This window comes from Salvia splendens, chromosome 4 (assembly GCF_004379255.2).
Source record: "Salvia splendens isolate huo1 chromosome 4, SspV2, whole genome shotgun sequence".
NCBI classification, from domain to species: Eukaryota; Viridiplantae; Streptophyta; class Magnoliopsida; order Lamiales; family Lamiaceae; genus Salvia; species Salvia splendens.
Window position 1 is genome coordinate 34039033 of NC_056035.1, and position 24673 is coordinate 34063705.

At 45.5% G+C, this 24673-nt stretch overlaps 1 protein-coding gene across 1 annotated transcript; it reads left to right on the plus strand.

The window, feature by feature from the left end:
• Window positions 1–13674: 13674 nt before the first annotated feature.
• On the plus strand, window positions 13675–15092 carry LOC121799118 (probable aspartic proteinase GIP2). Its single transcript, XM_042198459.1, has one exon. The coding sequence runs from the start codon at window positions 13695–13697 to the stop codon at window positions 14928–14930; it is 1236 nt and encodes a 411-aa protein (XP_042054393.1). The 5' UTR covers window positions 13675–13694; the 3' UTR covers window positions 14931–15092.
• The last annotated feature ends 9581 nt before the right edge of the window (window positions 15093–24673 follow it).

Genomic DNA, 24673 nt, shown 5'->3' on the forward strand with positions numbered 1-24673 from the left:
TAACTCCTCATCAGATAACTCACTTGTGTTCATGGCTTGACACCAACTGGCCACTTCTCTATCAATGGCATGACTCATCTCGGAGTTCTCAATCTGTTCCTGCATTAATTCCGTCTCAAGGTATTCTTGGACCAAAGGGTTAATAACATCTATAGCATGCAAATTTTCAACGTCAAGAGGTTTCTTCATTGCCTCATCAATGCTGAATGTGTATTTCTCCCCATTATAATCAAGGCAAATTGTTCCATCAAAAACATCAATGATAGTCTTAGCGGTACGTAGGAAGGGTCTCCCTAAAAGTACTCCGCCCGACTCTGCAGACTCATTATCACTCATCTTAATCACATGGAAATCAGAAGGGTACAAGAAGTCATGTACCTTGACTATCACATTCTCAAGCACCCCTTCAGGACAGATGCATGACCTGTCCGCCAGTTGAATCACTACCTTCGTGTCTACCATGCCTACCCCCACTAATTTCTTGTATGTGGAAAGTGGTAACACATTTATCGACGCACCCAAATCACACATAGCATGCTCGATTTTCACGTCACCAATAGAGATGGGTAAGGTGAACATACCTGGGTCATTGCATTTTGAAGGCATCTTCCTCTTCTGAATCACTGCGGAGATGTTCTCGCCTATCAGAATTTTCCCACTGGGTCTAGCCTTCCCAGCTATAAATTCCTTGATGAACTTGCTAAAGACTGGCATCTTCAGGGCCTGTAAGAATGACAGATTGATCTCCAACTTCCCAAAAATGTCCATGAAGTCCACCGGCTCTTCCTTTTGCTTCTTGGCTTCCCCTCGGCTTGGAAAGGGTTTCGGTCGCTTTCCTGCTCCGGTAGAACTTTCAGCTGATAACTCTCCAGTTTCTTTTCCCACTGCCTCATCTTCCAACTCCGGCTCTGGATCGAGGAAGAATGATTCAGTTGATCTAGGCAAAGGTTTCTCTAAATCTCCTGTCTTAAGGTCATCCTTGACCAAGGGAATACTCCCCCCCAAGTGTCTTGGCCTAGGAATTGTATCCTCTTCTTCCCTGTCTTCTTTGGGATCTGTCACCTCCTTTGTTCTTACCACTGGCCCATCATACCCTTTCCCGGATCTCAAGGTAATCTGACTTATATTAGCTCTATCAGGTGGCCTTACTGAGGCAGGAATTTTGCCCTCGTTTCCCCGCATATCACTCAAGGAAGTAGCTATTTGTGACAGTTGCTTTGCCAGTATATCCATCGCTGCCTTCTGTTCCTGTTGAGCATCTTGAAGCTTGTGCACTACGTCATTGTTCAATTGCAGGTTGTTTTGCATATGTTGCTGAGAACTGACGAGGTCGTGCACCATATCATCGATACTCTTTGGTGGTTTCGGGGGTTGACTGGGCCCTGGCCCTATACTCAGAGTTGGTCCACTTGCTTGATTCTGACGAGCGTTTCCTTGACCGCCTGAAGAGTTATTGTATTGATTTCCTTGGCCCTGGTAATTGTTCTGAAAAATCCTTTGGTGTGGGGGTACATAAGAGTTCCCCTGATTGCTCTGATTCCTGTTTCCCCAGCTCGAGTGGTCTCCTTGGTTCCGATTAATCCAGTTGCCCTGCCCCTCTTGATTCCTTCCTGACCAGTTACCTTGTCTTTCGGGCTGAGGTGCAAACTGCTGACTTTGTTGTGGTGCCGACTGATTCTGTTCATTGTCAGTCCATCTGAAATTTGGATGGTTTCTCCAAGGCGCATCTCTCTGTTTCCCTGGATTCCAACTCCCATCGGGATTCCAACTTCCCATTGCATTGACCTAGGCCTGATAATCTCCTTCCTGGGTCCCGTAATATTGTTGCATTTGATTATCTCCTGGACCAGGAGATTTCTCCTTCCCTTGTGAAGCCAGTGGAATCGTCTTTTCAATCGCGTTCAAAAGAGCCTTCTCGAGCCTATCAATCCTTGCTTCGACTTTGTCATCTTCTTGTTCTCTCACAGCATGCACCGATCCTCTTTTCACTGCATTCCTAGGGTTATCGTACGCCTTCTTAGCGTCAATCAACTTCCCTAGGATCTCTCTTGCCTCACTTCCCCTTTTTCTTGTGAAATTTCCCCCACTCGAGGAGTTCATTAAGTCCTTTGACTCGGGAGTTGCTCCTTCGTAAAACAGAGAGTAGGTCTCTGCCTCTATCATTCGGTGATTCGGGCATGCATCCAACAACCCCTTAAATCTCGACCAATACTGACTCAACGATTCATCGTAATCTTGCTTACACTCTAGTATTTCTTTCTTAAGTGCATTCGTCTTGTTGGATGGGAAGAAATAATCTAAGAATTCTAACTTGAAGTCCCTCCACGTGCGGATAGAATCCGGAGGCAACCTCAATAGCCACGTATTAGCTTCCCCCTTCAAGGTAAACGGAATCGCTCGTAAGCGATAATCCTCCTCTGTTGCATCATTCGGCCTCTTCTGAATACCACATAACTTACTGAATTCATTTAAGAACTCATACGGACACTCATTTCTACGCCCAGAGAACGTCGGCAAGATGCCGAGTACGTTTGTCTTGATCTCGATAGTTCTCTGGCGTGGATTCATCACTATAGCTTGAGCTGGTTCTCCATCTAAATGGGCAGTGAGAGAGCCGATTTCTGGATCTGGGTCTACCACCTGCGCCATGACTACTTCCTCTGCTTCCCCTGTTTCTGATTCGGGTGGTGATTCTGGATCTTCGCGTCCTGATGACGTCCAAGATTCGTCGCTAGTAAATTCACTCGGAAACGGATCTCCCGTGGTGAACCCTGATCTGGTGGTCACAGTAGAGACTGTATCCTTAACCCGCCAATCAAACTGGCTGTGTTTCCACCCAGATGAGTTTCTCCAGTAGGTAGATCTTGAGCCTCTGCTCATAAACTGTAAAGAAAAGAGAAGGAAAACAAATCAAAACTATTTACACCACAGACTTTGAACACTAACACTAAGCACGCCATCCATCCCCGGCAACGGCGCCATTTGAAGTGATTGGAGTCTTGACTCGACTCTAATGCCGAATGACTGGACTCAGGAGTAAGCAAGTGTGCACATATGAGAATTAATGCAAAGCTTGGTCCAGACACAACGCTCCTTAAATCCACTGGATCACTGGGTCCAGGAACTCAAGAGAACTACAGTGTTTTTGTCGTTGGACACACTCGACTCCCCTTCAAAAATAAATCCCTCAACCCGAATACTATGAATTAGTATAGGGAAGTGGGGTCGATTCCACAGAGATGGATTCGCAAAGTAGTGCTAAGAGACTATGCAAACAAACGGCTGCTGCCACGCAAAAGGGTTGAGATTTTAACTATCACTAGATCTAGGCAAGAAATGTAAACTCTAGACCTAGGACACAGAAAACTTACTGGAATCAGACATCAAATCCGAAAGACACAATTACTCCCTAGACTAAGTAAACAATTACCTAATCTAGCTAAACAGAAAGCAACTAACAGTGGGGACCATGTTTCTAGAAATAGCAAGTACGGTAAAAGCTGCAGACAACCAACCCATACAATTTCCTAACCAACTCAGACGCATAAATGCAGAAAACAGAGCATACTCCTGGATTCGAACAGAATATAGAAATTTGGACGCCGGAAACTTGCTACGAATCGGAAATACACCAGATCTACGTAAACTAGGCGAAATGAAATGAAAACACGTAAACGCGGCATAAAATTAAACACTCCTGCTCAGAATCACGTCGGACGCTTAATCCACTCCGGATCCAAGCAATCCAAACTCAACAATCAACAAAATCAACTCCATAACTCCGATTCTAACAGATCTGCTCCGATCACTGCCAAATTCCAACAATCACGAACAACTCCACAACATTAACCAGACAAAACCCCGATTCATTCACAAACCAGCTCCATTCTCCCAGATTCAACCATTAACCTGCAATAATCCAGAAATCAGCCAACTCCAACAATCCAACTCCAGAATTCAAGTAAACACAATCAAACAACAGTAACCATCACGATCGACGTAAACGAAAACGAAACTTGCATAAAAGTAAGAAATATCCAGAAACAAAAGAGGTCCGAGCTTCGAACAGCGAAGCTCGGCGAATTCAGCAGAAACGAAAGTGGAAAATAAATCGTTTCTTCGCCCTAAAGAAGGACGGTGTTACAACCAGATCGAAAATGTATGAAAGCTAGAGGTGAACCCCCTAGTGTGCCCTGAATTTCCCACCGAAAGAACCCAAGAGTGTGAAGAGAATGGACTAAGCTACAGGCTGTTAGCAAGGTCTCCACCGAGAAGATCCCTCCAGCTTGCATGCTTCTTCCTTTTATAGATTCGGACATAGCCTTCTAGAGTCTTGGTAGAAATCCCTATTCTACCCTTCAACTCCGAGGCTTCCTCCGTCAAGCAATTTCCTAGGACCATGCAAGCGTCCTCTTCTTTTCCTGGATCTAGCGAAAATCTTCACACACCTGGCTTAAATCGTGCGTTAGACCCAGTAATTTCACGAAATAAAACCCCTAGACCGATGCATGAAATTAGCCTTATCAGCAATGCAGCAATAGCGAGAAACACTCGGATAGATATAATCCTTGTTACAGGTGAATAGGTATCGAAGAAGTCATGTCCTTCCTTTTGTTTAAAACCCTTTACTACTAGTCGGGCTTTATACTTATCCACTGTTCCATCGGCCTTAAATTTCCTTTTAAGTACTCATTTGCAACCTAGAGGTTTCGCACCTTCAGGTAGATCTACCAACACCCTTCGCACCTTCAGGTAGATCTACCAACACCCAAGTGTGGTTTAGCAAAATTGAATCAATTTCGCTTTGAACAGCTTCTCTCCAATGTAACCCGTCTGGGCCATCGAAGGCTACTTCTATAGATGTCGGTTCTTCATCTAACATAAAAGCAATGTAGTCAGGACCAAATATTTTTGGTGTTCTGACCCTACTACCACGTCTTAGTACTGTATCATTTGGATCGGGCCTTGCACGCTTGCGCGATTTAGGTTCCTCATCCACTGATTTAGAACTAGTGGCTTCAATCTCCACTGGTTTAGAACTAGTGGCTTCTTCTTCAATTCTTGTCTCAGAATTGGTTAAGACTTTTTCCTTGTCTTTGCAAGGAAATGTATTTTCGAGAAATACAGCATTCCTTGACTCAATTGTTGTTCCTACAGTAATAGTCGATATTTCAGACTTGTGAACAACAAATCGATATGCACTACTATTAAGTGCATATCCAATGAAGATGCAATCAACCGTTTTAGGTCTGATTGTAACTTCTTTGGGCGGAGGAACCATCACCTTAGCCAAACACCCCCACAGTTTGAGGTATTTGTAGGATGGCTTCATTCCCTTCCACAACTCATAAGGAGTAACATCTTTTCCTTTGAGAGGGATTTTATTCAAGATATAGTTGGCTGTCAATACAGCTTTCCCCACATGTTATGTGGTAATTCTGAAGTCAGAAGCAGTGCATTCATAATCTCTTTTAGAGTTCGATTTTTGCGTTCTGCAACACCATTAGATTGTGGTGAATATGGTGCAGTCGTTTGATGGATTATACCACTTGCGTTGCATAACTCCTCAAACGGGGCTACATATTCGCCTCCTCTATCGCTTCGAATCGTTTTGATTTTACAACCAAGTTGATTCTCAACTTCGTTCTTATAATTTTTGAACGCTTCTATTGCTTCATCTTTACTTCTTAAAAGATAAATGTAGCAATATCTTGTGCAATCATCTATGAAAGTGATAAAGTACTTTTTACCACCTCTAGTTTGCACCATCTTTAAATCACATACGTCGGTGTGAATTAATTCAAGGGGTTTTGTGCTACGTTCCACCGAGTGAAACGGAAACTTAGTCATTTTTGCTTCAAGACAAATTTCACATATATCTTGAGTATCTACTTCATTAGCCTTTAGTAAATCTAAATTTACTAATCTTTTGATGGCTTTTGAATTTACATGTCCCAATCTACAATGCCATAGATTTGAACACTCAGTCAAATAAGAGGAAGTAGATGCTTTATTATTATTAGCCAACGGCTTTGCAACACTACGAGTTGCTACACTAAGCTTGAAAAGTCCATCGGTTACATAGCCTTTTCCAAGTGACTTTCCAAACTTGTACAATGCAAACCTATCAGACTCAAATACAAGTTTAAACCCCTTATTAACTAGTATTGATCCTGACACTGGGTTATTGCGGATGTCCGGGACATGCAGCACATCCTTCAAAGTGATTGTGATGCCAGACGTCATCATGAGAATCACGTTGCCAACGCCGAGGATTTCGGAAGATGCTTTATTCCCCATGTTGATCTTTCTCCCTTCAACAGCAGTGTAGGAGGCAAACTTGCTCCTATCTGAGCAGACATGAGCAGTAGCGCCGGTGTCGATGTACCAGCCACCCTTGTTATCAACAAGGTTAACCTCTTCAGTGACCACAACAATGAGGTCATTTTCATCCCAGTCCTTGAACTCCTTCTCAACGATGTGGACAGCCAGCTTCTTCTTCTTGCTGCGACAGTCCTTTGCAAAGTGGCCCGGTTTGCCACATTTGTAGCAATCGCCTTCAAACTTCTTTGTAGGCTGCTTTCCCTTCCCTTTGTCGCTTGGACGATTTGGGCGAGGGCGTTTGTTGGAGGGACCGCCCCGCTCCAACAGATTAGCTTTGGCTTCAAGTGGGGTGAAGCCGTTAGCCTTTTGGTCGCTTTTGCGCACATCAGCCTCAATGCGCAATTTCACGATCAAGTCTTCAAGGGTCATCTGCTTTCGCTTGTGCTTGAGATAGCTCTTGAAGTCCTTCCAACTAGGAGGAAGCTTGTCAATGATCGTGCACCTTAGGAATTTGTCGGGCAAGGTCATCCCTTCAGCCACTAATGCGTGGATGATCATTTGGAGCTCTTGGACTTGCTCCATAATGGGTCGAGAGTCGACCATCTTGTAGTCCATAAACTTGGATGCTACAACTTGTTCAGTACTTGCAGCATTATCTATGCTATACTTCTTTTCTAGGCTTTCCCACATTTGTTTAGATGTGGTTACATTGGAGTATACATTGTACAAACTATCATCTAAAGCACTTATAATGAAATTTTTACAAAGATAATCTCCTTTCCTCCAAGCTTCATAGTCCGCCATGACTTCGAGCCTAGTCTCTTGACCACTTGGCGCAGGCGGCTCGTTTTCCGTGAGGAAGTTGGCGACGCCCAATGTTGTCAAGTAGAAAAACATCTTTTGGTACCACCTTTTGAAGTCAGATCCTCCAAACTTTGGTGGCTTCTCGGCAGGTGGCATCATTCTTGGTGCCAAAGGTGCCGAGCTTGGTCCATGGAAGGAACCAATTCCGTTGCCCCCGAAGGAGCCAACAACATGGTTGGGCATAGAGCCCCCACCATTCATGTTGGGCATTGAGCCCGCCATGATCGTACTATCCCCGAAGGGACTAGCACCCGCATGAGACCCGAAGGCCCCAGCATTCGTGTGAGACCCGAAGGCCCCAGCACTCGATCTATTAAAGGATCCGAATGAACCACTAAAAGTGGAACCAACCGATCCACTCGAGGTGGATCCACCAGTGTGCCCAAGGGGGTTAATAAACTCCCAAGGGGTTGTTGATAAAGATGGATAGCGCCCGAGAGTGGGCATCATCGTCGGAATCGACGAAGTGTTGACAGGTCCAGTGGTCGCCATGTTGGAGGAAATGGCGGCGGTGGAGGTGGCAGCAGCGATGTTGGATTCAGTCGACATCTCCAGCAAAAGGTGTTTTTAGTTTCGAAAGTTTTAGTTCAGTTTTATGGTCCAAATTCCTTCAAAGGCAAGTTATCTCGTCTTGTGATTGTTGGTTTCTGGATTACAAGAGATAAAAGCCGGGCGTAATACAACCCAAAAGAAGGAATACAGAATGGAAAACTGAAACTGAATTACAATGTAAAATTCGAAACAGATAAACCGTGAAACCGTAGTTAGCCGAGTCGAGGAGGCCTCTTTCCGCAAGACGAGATACGCCCCGGTAGTGCTCTCGGTTTGGTGTGTCGTCCCCAAAGATGAAACGGCTACGTCTCTGGTGAAGCAGCACCGCTATCAGCAGAGCTCCGGCGAACTGGATGGAGGAGAGGGCAGAGCTTTCGACAGAAAAACAATGCAGGAGAGGGAGAGCTTATGATGCAGAATGCTTGTGTATTATATTCTAAAGATGCATGGAATGGCTAGCCTATTTATAGGCTCAGTCCACTGCTGGAGGGTCAACAGCCATGATGGCTATCATCATTGCGAGAGTGTAACTGCCGACCGTTACAAACCGTTACGAGAGCTTGTGGTAGGAGTGTGCCTTTCGCGTGTGGAGCGTGTGGATTTCTCACGTGTCAGCCGTGTAGGCTTTGACTGTGCCACGCTTGATGATATGTCAAGCCACTTGGATTGCTGACTCAGCGGTGGTCTAAAAAGATTAAGTTTAGGCCAAGCACCAAGCCCAAAGACCAATTGCCAAGATCCAAGTCCAAGTCCAAGATCGAGATCGAGATCGAGATCGAGACCGAGCCCGCGACCACGATCGCGACCACGAGCACGAGCACGAGCACTGGCTCGGGCTCGGGCGGGCGGGCGGCGGCGGCGCTCGCGTGTGCGCTCGTGTGGGCCCTTTCACCCATCTTGGTCCACTATAAATATTAAGTAACATAAAGTCACTTAATTTAAGCACATTAAAATATGTGTTACTTCTCCTATGTGGGATAATTAACACTAGTTAATTATTCTCTAAGCTCAAACTCTAAGCTTTAATTAAAAGCTAATTATGCCCAACTTTAATCCACTATTTCTCACTCACCGGAAATCGGATTTGAGAAATTGAATATACTACATTTATCTACGTAAAATGTAGGTCGACGCTATATCATTTAATTTCACAAAAGTAAAGGTCTCGTCACATTTATTATTTGGTTAAAGTCCATTGATCAAGCATATTTAATCCATAATTTTTTTACAATTGTTTCTTCTATAAAAGCCAGCACCCAATACCAAAAATCGTGCACCTTCTAGTCCCACTGGGAAATGAATTTTAAAGTAGTTAAATTTGATATTTAGATTTATCTGATTACGTATAAGGCTTAAGAGCATCCACAATGGGATGGATGTTCCGGCAGACTTCCCAAAAACACCTTCTGCCACGTCATAAGGATATCCCATTGCACTCCCACGTCATAAGAACATCCCACTGCACAATGGCGGACATCCCGACGGACATCCACAATAAGAGCATCCACAGTGGTACGGATGTCCGGCGGACATCCCCGCGGACATCCCAAGCTCACCTTCTGCCACGTCATAAGGACTTCCCACTGCACTGCCACGTCATAAGGACATCCAACTGCACAGTGGCGGACATCCCCCAGGACATCCCGACAAACTTCCTACAATAATAAAAAAATAATAAAATAATTGGGACGTCCGCGCAGACGTACGTGGAGTCTACACAATGGCGGACGTCCCGGGAACGCCACGGAACTCCGGTGTCAGCAGCGGACGTCCGTATCCGCGTCACCACTGCACAATGGCGGACGTTCCGCCCGGAACTCCGGCACGCCGGACGTCCACCGGGACGGGCGCCATTGTGGATGCTCTAATAAAAATTCACAAATTCACCAAATGAAACAATTTACGAAATTAAACAATTTACGGAATTAAAAATTGGGACGTCCGTCGGGAACCCTCAATGGCAGACGTCACAACGGACGTCCCAACGGACGACGTCGGAAATCCGTGGAACTCCGGTGTCTGCAAGCAACGTTTGCGTCCGCCAGTCGCTCACCTAATGGCGGACGTCCCGCGCGGATGTCTGGTATGCCGGCCCGACGTCAGCCGAGACGCCCGCCGCGTTCTAAGCACGTGGATATACTTTGTGGAACATAAAATATAGCAGTATTAACTACACACGACGTTAACGTAAGAGGAATATATTATGGGTATGGGGTACTTTGACATTGACAAAGGCATCCAAGTAATAAACAATCAAGAAATACAATTCTAGAAATATCGGTCAAAGTCGATACATTGCCAGATGCCGCGTATGAATACCAAACACAGTCACGTCATTATCACACCTCCGTATGTTACTTTCCTATTTTTCATTTTAATTTTTTAACTACACGTACCTTACCGGCATGGACAGACACACATATGATTAGAGCATCCACAATGGTTTTCGCCCAACCATAGCCTAGCTACAAACTCCTCCTGCCACATCATCCGCACTAAAAATCCTCCGGCCACATCATCAAAACAAGCAAATAGCCCAGCCATAGCCCAGCCACATCACTCAAAATTATATAAAACAAATAATGAACAATCACACAAAATACGGAATTAAATTTACGCCACAAATACGGGAAAATGCAACAATTTTATTTAAATTTTAAATAAATTACATTTTAAAAAATTACATAAATAAAAAAAACTAACTCCGAGTAGTCCTCCGCGCCCATAACTCTTCAATTAAATCCTTTTGGAGTCGAATATGAGCTTCCGTTTGGCGCATGTCGGCATGTGCTTGGAGGAGGCCGGCTTCATCGTGAGGTACCCCACTCCGTGCGTTGGGGACGGCCACGCCGTGGCTTGGACCGGCTTCATTATCGTCTTTGGCCCAATCCGTCAGTTGTACACCTTCATCTTCGACAATCATGTTGTGCATGATAATACAAGCGTACATTATATCAGCAATGCAGTCGACATGCCACAAACGCGTTGGACCCCTAACCGCCGCCCATCGAGACTGGAGCACACAAAATGCGCGCTCCACGTCCTTGCGCGCCGACTCCTGCCGTGCCGCAAAGTAGGTCTTCCTCTCATCTGATGCGCATCGGATCGTCTTCACAAACACGGCCACCTAGGGTATATCCCATCGGCCAAGTAGTAGCCCATATCATGCCGGTTGCCGTTGGCGACAAAACTGATGGCCGGCCCGACGCCCTGGCACTGCTCGCTGAAAAGGGGCGACGAGTTGAGGACGTTGAGGTCGTTGTTCGACCCGGCTATCCCAAAATATGCATGCCAAATCCACAGCCGGTAATCAGCTACGGCCTCGAGGATCATCGTGGGATTCTTTCCCTTATAGCCGGTCGTGTAGAACCCCTTCCAGGAAGTGGGACAGTTCTTCCACTCTCAATGCATATAATCTATGCTGCCTAACATTCCCGGGAACCCATGCTTCTCCCCGTGCATCTGCATCAGATCCTGACAGTCTTGGGGGGTAGGGCTTCGAAGGTACTGATCACTAAATATTTCAATCACGCCCTCACAGAAATACTTCATACATTCCAGGGAAGTCGTCTCTCCGATGTGGAGGTACTCGTCCCACATGTCTGCCGCGCCTCCATAGGCCAACTGCCGGATTGCCGCAGTGCACTTTTGAATAGGTGTGTGGCCGGGTCTGCCAGCCGCATCGTGCCTGAAGCGGAAATACATATATTGCTGCTCCAAGGCGTTAACAATACGCATAAACAGGGCTCTTTGCATCCTAAAACGTCGCCTGAAAAGGTTGGCGTTGAACCGCGGCTCCTCTGCGAAGTAGTCTTCGTATAGGCGCTGATGTGCAGCTACGTGATCACGATCAATCGCTTGTCGGCGATGGACAACTGGCCGAGGTCGAGGTACCGCCGGCTGCAAGGCTCTTTGCATCCATTGGTCTATCCCGCGGTTGGTATATGCCTCAAACGCTTCGGTCATTCGACGTTCGTACTCCTCAGCGTCCCCCCACTACCTCCACTACTACCACCCGCGTTACTCATTTCTCGGTGTTGATCTTGTACAGAAATTAAGATAGAGAGAGTACTCGTTAATACAAGTGGTGCGAATGAAAATGAAGTGCAAATCGCGTATATATAGTGTTTCGAAAAAAATAAAAACCTTTGGGCGATCCGGGCGCTGCAATGGCGCTGAGCGGATCGCCCAGCGCATAGCCCAGCGGATTTTGACCGCCTAGCGCTAGGCGAAATTCATTTCTGAAAAACCGCTCGGCGGTTTTCGGCTCCTGCAATGGTTCGCCTAGCGACCGCCTAGCGCCGGCGCTCGGCTAGGCGGTGCGCTAGGCGTCATTATGGATGCTCTTAGGGAGAGGCTTAGACCCTTCCCCAATTAATTTTTTTATATAATTTTAGTTATATAATATTATTATTTTGTTGGTATTTTGTGTAAAATGAAGCGCAAAAGCCCCTTTCAAAATAACAAAATATAGGAAAATTATTATGTCATACAAAATTTAGAATATATAGTTCCCAACTATAATAATTTTCTGCCTCCGCCCCTGCTCCCCTACTTATTGAAAATGAATGTACTTGTCTGAACTAACTGCACTTATCTATAATAAAAACATTAATTAATATTTAGATACAAGCTAGGTTACGTATCTCACAAACTAATAAATCTCACAATTAAGAGCATGCGCAAGGCTCGTTACATTCCGGGTGACGAGATAGAAACAGGATGCACCCCGGTTGGTTACTCGGTCAAGTGATGGAGAGGAGATTGTCCCTCCACGCGCGAGCCTTTCCTCGGCCAATCAGCTTTTGCCGTGAGAAGCTCACTAGTTTGCATGCGAGTGAGTTTCATTTTCGACCATTTTATATCTGTATGTTTCTCTTAAAATATCATGAAATATATTATTTTGATTTTTCACTATTCAAAATATATCTATTATACAATGAATTTCCACCTTTTCTTATTATTTCATTTTTTCTACTTTAGTAGTACCATCTATACTTATTTTCCAACGCCTCATTCACAGTAAAAAAAAAATCTCTCATACCCTCAATTTTCTCCCCATTCGGCCAAGTAACTCAGAAAGTAGTAGATGAGTTTTATTTGGCTACTTACAGAAAACCCTAAATATAGAAGTGAATTTGGAAATTTGGAATCACACAGAAAAATGGAATCAAAGTGAATTTCCTCGCGATATGCGTTTACAAGAATCGCTTCCTCACTTTATTATCTTAATAAAATGTAATTTTATGATTTCAGTTATTTTTAATAAAATGTCATTTTGAGATTTTAATGAATTCCATATTTTAAATAGATTACAAATAAAAGAAATGAAAAAAGATAAGATAAGTGGGATCCATGATTGCGGAAAGAAAGAGTGGATTGTGAGTATTGTTTCTTAAAGAAGGAATCAAGTAAAATGTGATGTGGAGCTATAAAGAATACAGTGAAAGAATGAAGAATTAAAAAAATAATCTGTGAATGCTGTAAATAATCTAGACTTGTAGGAGAAATGCCATGATTTTTCTAAAATGAATAGAGTTAATATACATACGATAATGAGTTAAGTTTGTTTGAAAAAATTGAACTGCAATTAGGTGGTCAACTTAAAAAAAAATTCTTTACACAAATCGAACTGAGTTAGTTAAGCTTAAAACCACATAATCATTATTGACTTTATTCTAGAAACGTGTGAGTGGTTCATGTATATCTACAAAATAGGATATGACACCAAGTTTGACCATCCAAAATTACCATAATACCACTGTACGAATCTGCTTGGATCACACTAATCCAGCAAAGCAAAACCATATCCTAATTTTAATTAATGCAGCCATCAATCAAGACACCGACTTTGAACACAGAATATTGCTACATTGCCATTCTTAAATACCTATAAATACTCACCATACAATCCTATTTTACCATCACCACCACCACCACCAAAAAGAACTCTTATGGCTACTTCTGTCAGCTACTCCATTTTGTTCATCCTCGTTCTCATCAGAACTAGCCATGCCCAGACCGGCCTAGTCCTCCCCCTCCGGAGGGATGCCAAGACGTCCCAATTCTACGCAACGTTCCAAATGGGCAGCGAACGCGCCACCATCAACGCGGTCATCCACCTCAGCGGCCAACACCTCTGGATCGCCTGCGACAACTACACTTCCACCACGTACGCCCCCATCCCCTGCGACTCGGCCGAGTGCGAGGCCGCAAAGGGGTCCGGCTGCAGCGGGTGCAACGGCCCGGCCCGGCCCGGCTGCAGCAACAACACGTGCGGCACGGCCTCCTCCAACCCCTTCCTCCCCTACATCACCTCCTACGGCCTGTACGAGGACACCCTCTCCTCCAAGAGCCACGTCCAGCTCCCGGAATTTATCTTCTCCTGCGTCCCCAACGACTTCGTGGAAGGCCTCGCCGCCCCCGCCTCCGGCATGGTCGGCCTCAGCCGCTTCGACATCGCCTTCCATAAAGTGGTCGCCGAGAAGATGAAAGTCCCCGACCGCTTCTCGATCTGCCCGCCGTCGTCCGGGATCGGGAAACTGACCGTCGGAGGCGGAGCGCCGGCGAAATCCGACATCTCCGGTTTTGTCAAAACGACGCCGTTGATCGTGAACAAGCCGGTGAGCAATCAGCCGTTTTTCTCTGACAACGACCTCTCGCGGGAGTATTTCATCGACGTGAGGTCGATCAGGGTGGCCGGAGAGGCGGTGGAGGTGAAGGAGTCGTATTTCCACATCAACGGGGATCGCGTGGGCGGGACGAAGATCAGCAGCTTGCAGAACTACACGGCATTGCACACGTCGATCTACAAGCCGCTGGCCAGGGCGTTCGAGAAGGCGGCGTCGGATATGAGGATCAAGAGCGCGGCGGCGGTGGCGCCGTTCAGGGCGTGCTTCAGATCGGAGACGCTGAAGAGGACGGGTGCGGGGCCGGAGGTGCCGGCGATCGATCTGGTTCTGCCCGGGGAGGATGTGTACTGGAGGATTGCGGGGGCGAATGCGGTGGTGGAGGTTGATCGGAAGACGGTGTGCCTGGCGTTCGTGGATGCGGGGTCGAGGCCGACGACGTCGGTGGTGATCGGAGCGCATCAGTTGGAGGAGAATTACTTGGAATTTGATGTGGCGGCTTCGCAGCTTCGGTTTACTTCTTCGCTTTTGGTTCATAACAAGAGCTGCTCCCGCATTTAGATAACTGCTTCATTTTACTATGTTTTATTTATGTTTGTTTTATGTGTGTATTACACAGTGCCTATGGTGTCAAATTTAATATAAGTATTTCTACATATATAGATATGGGATATGGGAATAAAAGTTTATATAGCCGATGAGTTTGGTTTCATTTTATTTTCAGATTTAAGTAGAGTTTAATTTTACATAATTGTCATTAAAATTGAGCTCTGAATCTGATGCATGACCTCTTTAGCTGCTTTGAAGATGAATGAATGGACACCACGTGCATATTCGACAATTAACTTCATTTCCAAAATAAATAACTAAATGTTAGTTTCAGCCGCATGACTGAGGTGAGAAAATAGGGTGAAATATATTAATTAATTTATTTATTTTGGTAAGTAGTATTTGTTTTTATCTTTGTTTTTGTTCTCAGATTTTCGCCAATGAGATTCCAATTAAATTCAAATGGTAATAAATATTTTAATACAGTATAACATTTAAAAAGACAACAGAAAACAAATGAAAATGCACCAACAAGAAAAAGTAAAAGATAAAACACAAAGATAAATGAAAAAGCATACGCATTATTATAAAAATCATCAAATTTGTAAAAAAATTAAGTCTCGCTAGTTTAACAAATGACACTACTAGAAAATTGGTTTTTTATGGCACTTCAAAATGCCACCAGAATTATGTTAACATTACACTTTATCTATAGTGGCACTTGAAGTAAGTGTCAGCCCCAACACATGTAATAATAGTTCATGTGTAAGTAAAGATCAATCATTGCTACACTCAAAAAATGTAATGAAGAATCACATCTAATGACACTAGAAATTGCCACAACATGTTCTATTAGACTACACCAATATACTTGACGAATATTTAAGGAATACCCCCCATAAATAAATATTATTTCAATTTCATCCTGCATTTTAAATAATTTACAATCTAGTCTACAAATTTCTATAATTTATATTTACATCCTTCAAATACTTCAAATTATATTTGACGTGTATATATATATATATAGTGTATACATAATATTCTAGTTTCACTTCCAACATATATAAAATTCATATTAAACTATAATATCCAACAAAATTTCATAAACAACAAATTCCAATAAAACGCCATATTCAAATAACATAAGGTCAAAGTATGTAATGCCAAAATGTAATATATTTACATACTAAACAATATTAAAAGTGTTCATCATCTACGTAAAATACACAAAAGATACCAGAACTAGTAAAATCCTATCTATCCAGAAGTGTATTGCTTGTTTCTTGAGATATGTTTGCCTCTTAAATCTGTCGAAAGAGCAAACGTTCTCTGCGACACCACCTGAAACATTTGATTTTATAAATCTGGAGTTATACATAAACAACAATTATATATATGTAATATGTACCAGAAGAATTAAAAAGCTGTAAGGAACAAACTGTTAAAGAATGAAATATAACCAAATGGGAAGAAAAACTAGGGGTGTCGAAACGGATACCCGCGGGTACCCGCACCCGATTTCAGCCATATGTGTGGTCCCGATACCCGCCCTACACCTTATCGGGTATCCCGCACCCGACGCCGCGGGTACCCGACCCGCACCTGCAATCCCGATGCACACATATACATATACAAGTACTGCCAGTAGTCAATACATATATGTGTCTGATAATACACGCGTGACAATGTATGCCCTGACAATACATATATAACACTCCTATATTTCACACTCCTTCCCTGACTGTTTATAGATCAATATAAAAAAATTGAAGATACATGATATAATTAATATCTCCATGAAGATTGGTGATGGGGTGCGTACTAAACAAGCCCAACAGCAATGACGGCCCATCAGCCCAAAGCCCAAGGAAGAGTATGAGTTCGGCATTACCAAAGAGTTCGGCCTCAGCCTACAGCTCGGTAAAGCCAACCAATCAAGCTCTACTCTCAGATCGGCAACCAAAGCAGTTCGGTCTCAGTATTCGACCGAACAAAGAGTTCGGCCTCAGCCTACAGCTCGGTAAAAGCCAACCAATCAAGCTCTGCTCTCAGGTCGGCATCAAGCTCTGCTCTCAGATCGGCAACCAAAGCAGTTCGGTCTCAGTATTCGACCGAACAAGGAGTTAGTGGACCCATACAGGATTTCCACAACTTCCAACACACCCACTACCACTCGGTGTCAACTCAGGCCACGATCGTAGGCCATGACCTACGCTACATCCACGATCTTAGGCCATGACCTACACGACATCCACGACTTAGGGTGGTGATGCAAGCCACGATCTTAGTTCAAGATATAAATAGAACTTAGATCAGAGAGAAAAAGGTTAAGCTCTCTAGAGATACGATATCATATAGCAAGTCTGTGTTGTAAGCTGTAAATCCCAGATCAAGCAATACAATCTTGCCCTCCCTTCTTCCCGTGGACGTAGATTTACTTCAGTAAATCGAACCACGTAAATTCTGTGTGTCGTAGTCTTCTTTCTCTACCAGCATTTACTAACATCAGAAATTCGCGGATCCATCACTGGCGCCGTCTGTGGGAAACAGAGAACAAAATTTGTGATAAAGCGAATTTTTGATCCATTTTTTCCACCCAAAAAATGCATACCAGATCGCAGAGTACCCGTATTCCTGCCCGTGAGAACCAGGAGGAAGCCAATCCATCCCATAGGTCTGGAAAACAGCCTAGGGATAAATCCACCACCAGTTCTCATGGCGAAGGAACAGGCCGCTCCAAAAATCGTCCCACTGAGTCTTCCCAGCAGCCTGATTTGAATGAGGCTGTCAAGCTGTTCTTGGCTGAGAAGCAGGATGAGTTCTTAGCCTTCCTGCAAAAGAGCCAAGAGCCGAAGACGAAAACGGAGGATTCTCCTTCCTCATCCAGACATGAAAGTCACTACCGCAGTAGTGCCGTGTCTTCCAGGAAGAAGAATCCTCAACCCCGACATATTCCTGTTCCTCCTCGGTACCGGAATCACAGGAGAACTCAATCTCCTCCATACCGACGAGATATCGGATTCGCCGTGTACGGAGCACTGAAGACTCCGTTCTCGGACGACATCACCCGAACTCCCCTACCACAGAACTACCGAACTCCGTCGATGACTTACGACGGGCTCGTGGACCCTCACGATTTCTTGGGGCGCTATCAATATAACATGGCGAACCAGGGTCTCAACGAGGTCCACATGTGCAAGCTGTTTCCCGAGCTGCTCATCGGGAACGCGAGAAGGTGGTTCGATAGCCTCCCCCAGGGCAGCATCAGATCTTACCGAGATCTAATGGATGCCTTCCACAGGAGGTTCTTTCAGAAAGCGGAAGCCCGAATCACTTCGGCTCAGCTGCTTTCCATTCGTCAAGGTCGCGACGAAAAAATCAGCGACTTTATGACAAGATTCCACAAGGAATGCCTGCAAGTAGACGATCTCAACGATCTGCTTGTCATCTCGGCATTCCAAAATGGAATCCTGCCCGGAGCTCTCTACAGGAAGCTCGTTGAGTGCGGTCCGCAGACAGCTCAGGAAATGTGGGACATTGCGGACCAGTACTCCCGGGCCGATGAGGCAGACCGTCGCAAACGGTCGTTAGACAGCTCATCGTCCCGAGGAGACAGGAGGAAGCCCGATCATAACGATCAGGGACATCCTCGCCGAACTCCTTTTGGCGATCAGGGACATCCTCGCCGAACTCCTTTTGAAAGGATTCAAAGGACTCCGGTGCAAGACAGATTGGGACCCCGTCTCAATCCCGAGAAGCCGCCCGCTCAGTTCGTACCGCTGAACAAGCCGAGAGCGGAAATTTTCGAACTGCACTCTGACCTGTTCGAAAAGCCAAAGCGGATGACGAAATCAGCCGCGCGCCGACCCCAGGATAACTACTGCTCCTACCATCAAGACCACGGTCACGATACCGAGGAGTGCAGAAACTTGGCTGCAGGTATCGATGTTCTTGTGAGGGCAGGGACATTGAAAAAATACCAAAGCAAGCAGTCAAAGAAGAATAAGAAGCAGAGAGGTGCGAACTGCGCTCCTCAGGATCCGAAAAGGCAGCCGGATCCCGAAGACGATGGCGAGCCGCAATATGATGGAGTAATCCTGACTATTGACGCTCTCCCTGCCGGGAAGACCAAGTCGTCCCTGAAGTCAGAGCGCAGGGGCTCCAATCGAGAGGAGCCAACGCATAAAAGGCTGAAGCAGGACGAAGTGATTACGTTCTCGGATGCTGATCCCGTCCCGGCCATCTCTCCTCACCAAGACGCCATTGTCATCCAAGCCGGAGTGGCAAACAAACTGATCCACAGGGTGTTTGTGGATACAGGAGCGTCAGTCAGCATTCTTTTTAAAGAGTGCTTCGACAAACTAGAAGTGGACCCAGCTCGGCTCAGCCCGGCTCCGCTTCCCCTGAAGAGCTTCGCCCAGGAGGACACCCGCCCTGAAGGTATTATCAGCCTTCCGATCACGGTGGGGAAAGCGCCTACTAGCTCCAGTACGATGATTGAGTTTTTCGTGGTGAAAGCTCGGTCCCCGTACAACGTCATCCTGGGAAGAGACTGGCTCAACACAGTTCGGGCCATCTGCTCCACTTATCACCTCACCATCAAGATCCCTACTAAAGGAGGGATAGCGGTCATCCGAGGTGACCAAAAGAGAGCGAAGGAATGTCTGCAAATTGCGCTTAGAAGTGCCGAGCATTCAGATCGGCACCACCAAGCATAGCAATCACAGCAGCCGGAGTCAGAGGCAATGACCGAAGTCATACCGGAGCCGAATTCGATGACAGTTCAGCTGTACGAAGACGATCCATCCAGAACGGTTAAGATCGGCTTCGCGGGAACGCCTCTACTTCGGGAAAAAAACCATCCAGCTCCTCAAGGAGTACAAAGACGTCTTTGCATGGTCTCCGTTGGACATGACCGGAGTGCCCCCCGAGGTAATCACTCATCGTTTAAATATTGATCCTTCGGTCCGGCCGATAAAACAGAAGCAAAGACTCTTTGCGGCAGAACGAAGTCAAGTCATCCATGATGAAGTCCGTCAATTATTGAAGGCGGATGTGTTATTCGAAGTGAAGTATCCTTCGTGGGTGGCCAATCCTGTCATGATCAAGAAAAAGGAAGGAGGATGGCGGATGTGCATAGATTTCACCGATCTAAATAAGCACTGTCCCAAAGATTGCTATCCCCTTCCGAACATAGATAAAAAAGTAGAAGCTCTGATAGGCTTTGAAATTTTTTGTTTTCTTGATCTATACAAAGGATACCATCAGGTTTTAATGGATGAGATTGACGCTTCAAAAACGGCCTTCATTACTGATTTCGGCATTTTCGCTTATAAAAAGATGCCATTCGGTTTAAAGAATGCCGAAGCCACTTATCAAAGGATGGTAGACAAGCTTTTTCGGCACCTGATTGGAAAGGAGGTCGAAGTGTATGTTGACGATATAGTCGTCAAGAGCAAAAGCACCTCGGAGTACGAGCACAACCTCAAGTCCACTCTCAACGTGCTCAAGAAAGCCAACCTCAAACTTAATCCCCAAAAGTGTACCTTTTTGGTAGATTCGGGAAAGTTTCTGGGTTGTTGGGTTTCAAAGGACGGACTCAAGGCAAACCCCTCAAAAGTTCAAGTCGTTCAGAACATGGCAATGCCGAAGTCCATACATGACGTGCAAAGGCTAACCGGATGTCTAGCCGCACTGAATCGATTCCTTTCCCAAGCAGCCGAAAAGCAACTGCCGTTCTTCAAGGTGTTGAAAAAGGCACCAAAGTTCGAGTGGGGAGCCGAGCAGAAAAAGGCCTTTGACGAGCTCAAAAGTTATCTAGCCGAGCTTCCTATTCTCTCTGCTCCAACCGAAGCCGAAGAAATATTCTTATACTTAGCGGCATCGAATCAAACCATCAGCGCGGTGCTTATACGAGAAGAAGGCCTAAAGCAGCTTCCCATCTATTTTACAAGCCGAGCATTAAGAGGTCCAGAAACCAGGTATCAACCTCTGGAAAAGATTGCTCTGGCATTAGTAAATGCAGCAAGGAGACTGCGGCCATACTTCTATGCTCACAAGGTATGCGTCTTAACTGATCTGCCACTTCGGCAAGTGTTGACCAAACCAGAAGCATCAGGCAGAATCGCCAAGTGGGCTATAGAGTTGGGAGAGCACACAATTGAATATCTACCTCGGAAAGCCATCAAGGGACAAGCCTTGGCAGATTTTCTTGCAGAAGCAAAGTTCGATCATGCAATTCCTGTTATTGCCGAACAGAAGAATTCTGCCAATGCCGAACTAGCACAGCCCTTGGAATCCGAAGTAGAACCGCCGGACTGCTGGAGCGGATTCGTAGATGGAGCTTCAAACAAGATGGGAAGTGGAGCTGGTATTCTACTTGTCGCTCCCGACGGACACGAGGTAACCTACTCACTTCGGTTCCTATTCCCCACTACTAATAATGAAGCTGAGTACGAAGCCCTCCTGGCCGGACTCCAGTTAGCGCAAAGTCTGCTCGTCAAATCTCTCAAAGTCCATTGTGATTCACAAGTCATAGTAAATCACATGTTGGGTACAAGTGAAGCTCGTGACGAGAGAATGAAGAAGTATTTGGACAAAGCGCAAAGCATCAGCCGAAGTTTCTCCTATTTTCGGATAATCCGCATTCCCAGAGCGGAAAATAGCCGAGCAGATACCTTAAGTAAGTTGGCCTCAGATCCGAGCTCAAAGGCGGAAGAATTAATGCATCGAAGCATTGATGAAGCCGAGGTACATTCAGTATCCAGCTCGCCGAACTGGATGACGCCGATCTTGCAGTATCTGGATCAAGGACAATTGCCCGAGGATAAGAGAGAAGCTCGGAAGATAACGTGCCGAGCACTTCGGTACGAACTTCATGAAGGAGTCCTCTTTAGAAAGTCTTACCTCCAGCCGTTATTGCGGTGCGTAGGACCAGAAGAGACGGACTACATCCTCAGAGAAGTTCATGAAGGATCGTGCGGTAGCCACATCGGAGCCAGAGCTTTAGCTAAAAAAGTTCTGAGATGGGGATATTATTGGCCAACCATGGTACAAGAGGCAGTGCAGCTCGTCAAGAAGTGTACGAAGTGCCAAATTCATGCAAATGTCCCAAGGATGCCGCAGACCGATCTATACACTATGCAAAGCCCTTGGCCTTTCATGCAATGGGGCATAGACATAGTGGGACCACTTCCTCAAGCTCCTCGGCAAATGAAATTCCTTATCGTTGCCGTGGACTACTTCACGAAGTGGGTGGAGGCTGAACCATTAGCTACGATAACGAGCTCAAAGGCATTGGACTTCGTCTGGAAGAACATAGTGTGCCGATTTGGCATACCCCACATCCTCATCTCGGATAATGGGACTCAGTTCACCGACAAGACGTTCAAGAATTGGTGCCAAGAGCTGAACATTCAACAGCGGTTCACTTCGGTCTCCCATCCCCAAGCAAACGGACAAACGGAAGTAACGAACCGGATTCTGGTGAAAGGGTTAAAAGCTCGGTTAGAACAAGCCAAAGGACAATGGGTAGAAAATCTCCCTCAAGTCCTATGGTCCTACCGAACTACACCCAAAACCTCCAACGGTGAAACTCCGTATAGTCTGGTGTACGGCACTGAAGCCGTAATTCCGGTGGAGATCGGCGTACCCAGTCCCCGAACTCTAAATTTCTCTTCAGAAATGAATGACGACGGACTGAGAGCAGAACTAGATCTCGCCGAAGAAAGAAGAGAATTGGCGTGCATAAAAGCAGCCAAGTATAAGGAGCAAGTAGCCCGGTATTATAACCAAAGGGTGAAAAAGCTTCAATTTCAAGTGGGAGATCTCGTCTTGAGAAACAACGAAGTAAGCCGAGCAGAAAAGCTGGGCAAACTCGAACCCACATGGGAGGGTCCATATCGGGTGTCAGAAGTCCTCGGCAAAGGGTCTTATAAATTGACTCACATGTCAGGAGAACAAGTACCCCGAACATGGCACGTCTCCAACCTCAAGAAGTTCCACTTGTAAGAGACAAAAGTCCGGTCTGTCCGTCTCGTGTCTAGTTCGGTCATAGGGGTATATGTTTTTATTTGTTTGTTTCTTACTTGTACCTTTTACTTGTCGTTTTTTAAAAAAATGTTTAAAGTTTTTTTCTTTCATCTTTTTCATTTTTTCTCTATGTGTTTTGTCTCTATGTGCTTGTCGTCTCTTACAAATGGTACCAAGGTATATCGTTCTTTAAAGACTGATCCCCTTTTTTAGATCGATTATTAAAGACTATTGTGAGTCCAAGCTTCTAAGGAGGATATAAGACCACAATTCAGCTTAACAAGCAGTCCGTCTGAAACGAACTGCAATAAGCCAACGATTGTGAGTCCAAGCTTCCAAGGAGGATACAAGACCGCAATTCAGCTTAACAAGCACTTCGTCTGAAACGAACTGCAATAAGGGAAAGTCCGATCCACGCGATAAACCTCGCCGAATTAGGACGACCAAGTTCGGTCAAAGAAGTTTACCTCATAAGACCGGGGACGACCATGTCTAGTCAAAGAGGTTTACTGCATAAGACCACTTCGGTTAACTGGGAAAGTCCGATCCACGCGATAAAACTCGCCGAATTAGGACAAGGGAAAGTTCGATCCCGGCGACAAAAATCGCCAAATTAGAACACAAACCAAGTCCGGTCAAAGATGTTTATTTCATCAGACCAAAGACGAGTCCGGTCAAAGATGTTTATTTCATCAGACCAAAGACGAGTCCGGTCAAAGATGTTTATTTCATCAGACCAAAGACGAGTCCGGTCAAAGATGTTTATTTCATCAGACCAAAGACGAGTCCGGTCAAAGAAGTTTACTTCATAAGACCAAGGACCAAGTCCGGTCAAAGAAGTTTACTTCATAAGACCGAGGACGAGTACGATGAAATTTTTTCGCTAAGCTGTAAATACAGTGTTAGAAGCGAAAACAAAATTTCATTTTTCAAATCTTGTTCGGCATACAACTCAGCTACCCTACAAAATGGCGTTACGCTATTACAAAGGACTATTCTACTGTCCAGGGTTGCTGAAGTTAAGCCACCTATCTGCAAAATCCTCTGGAAGCCGAGTTCGGTTGTTCCGAGCAGATGAAGAATAAGCAGATCGACGAGATGCTATCCTCGACCCAACACCTCTTCCGCGAGCCCCAGAAGCTCTAACCCCTCGGCGATGAAGAGTCTCTGCAATAAGCATCTGCTGATCTTGCTCGCTCATAGTCACAACTCCTCGGCGAATTTCAGTCCGTCCCTGTCTTGACGATTCCGGTTGCTCCTGAGCCCGTTCTCGTCTTGACGTTTCCGGCTGTTCCGGAGTTCGTTGTTGACTTGGAGTAGGATTTTGAACAAGGGAACCAGAGGCTTGTTCTGGAGTGCGAGCATCTGTTGGCGGGAAATGCCTAAGGAATCTCTCGATTGCGGGACGCCGGGAAAGAATGATGTCGTACCGAGAAGCCCAGCGCCGTAAGGATTTCACAACTTGTTGGCAAGCCGAGCTCTCCAGCGCATTGTTCCTCCGGAGTACATGATACTCCTCCCACAGTTCGTCAACTCGACTCTGAACATCTGATATGGTCACTCCCCCGCGCACACGGATGTAATCCTCGTACGCAGTCCTCTCAGCAATAGTCGTATTCAGCTCGGCCTCCAGATCCTTCTTATCGGACTCTAAGTCCTTATTATCGGCCTCCAGCTTCACTAAACGAGCCAGAAGCTCGTCATTCTTCGTCTGATCGGCT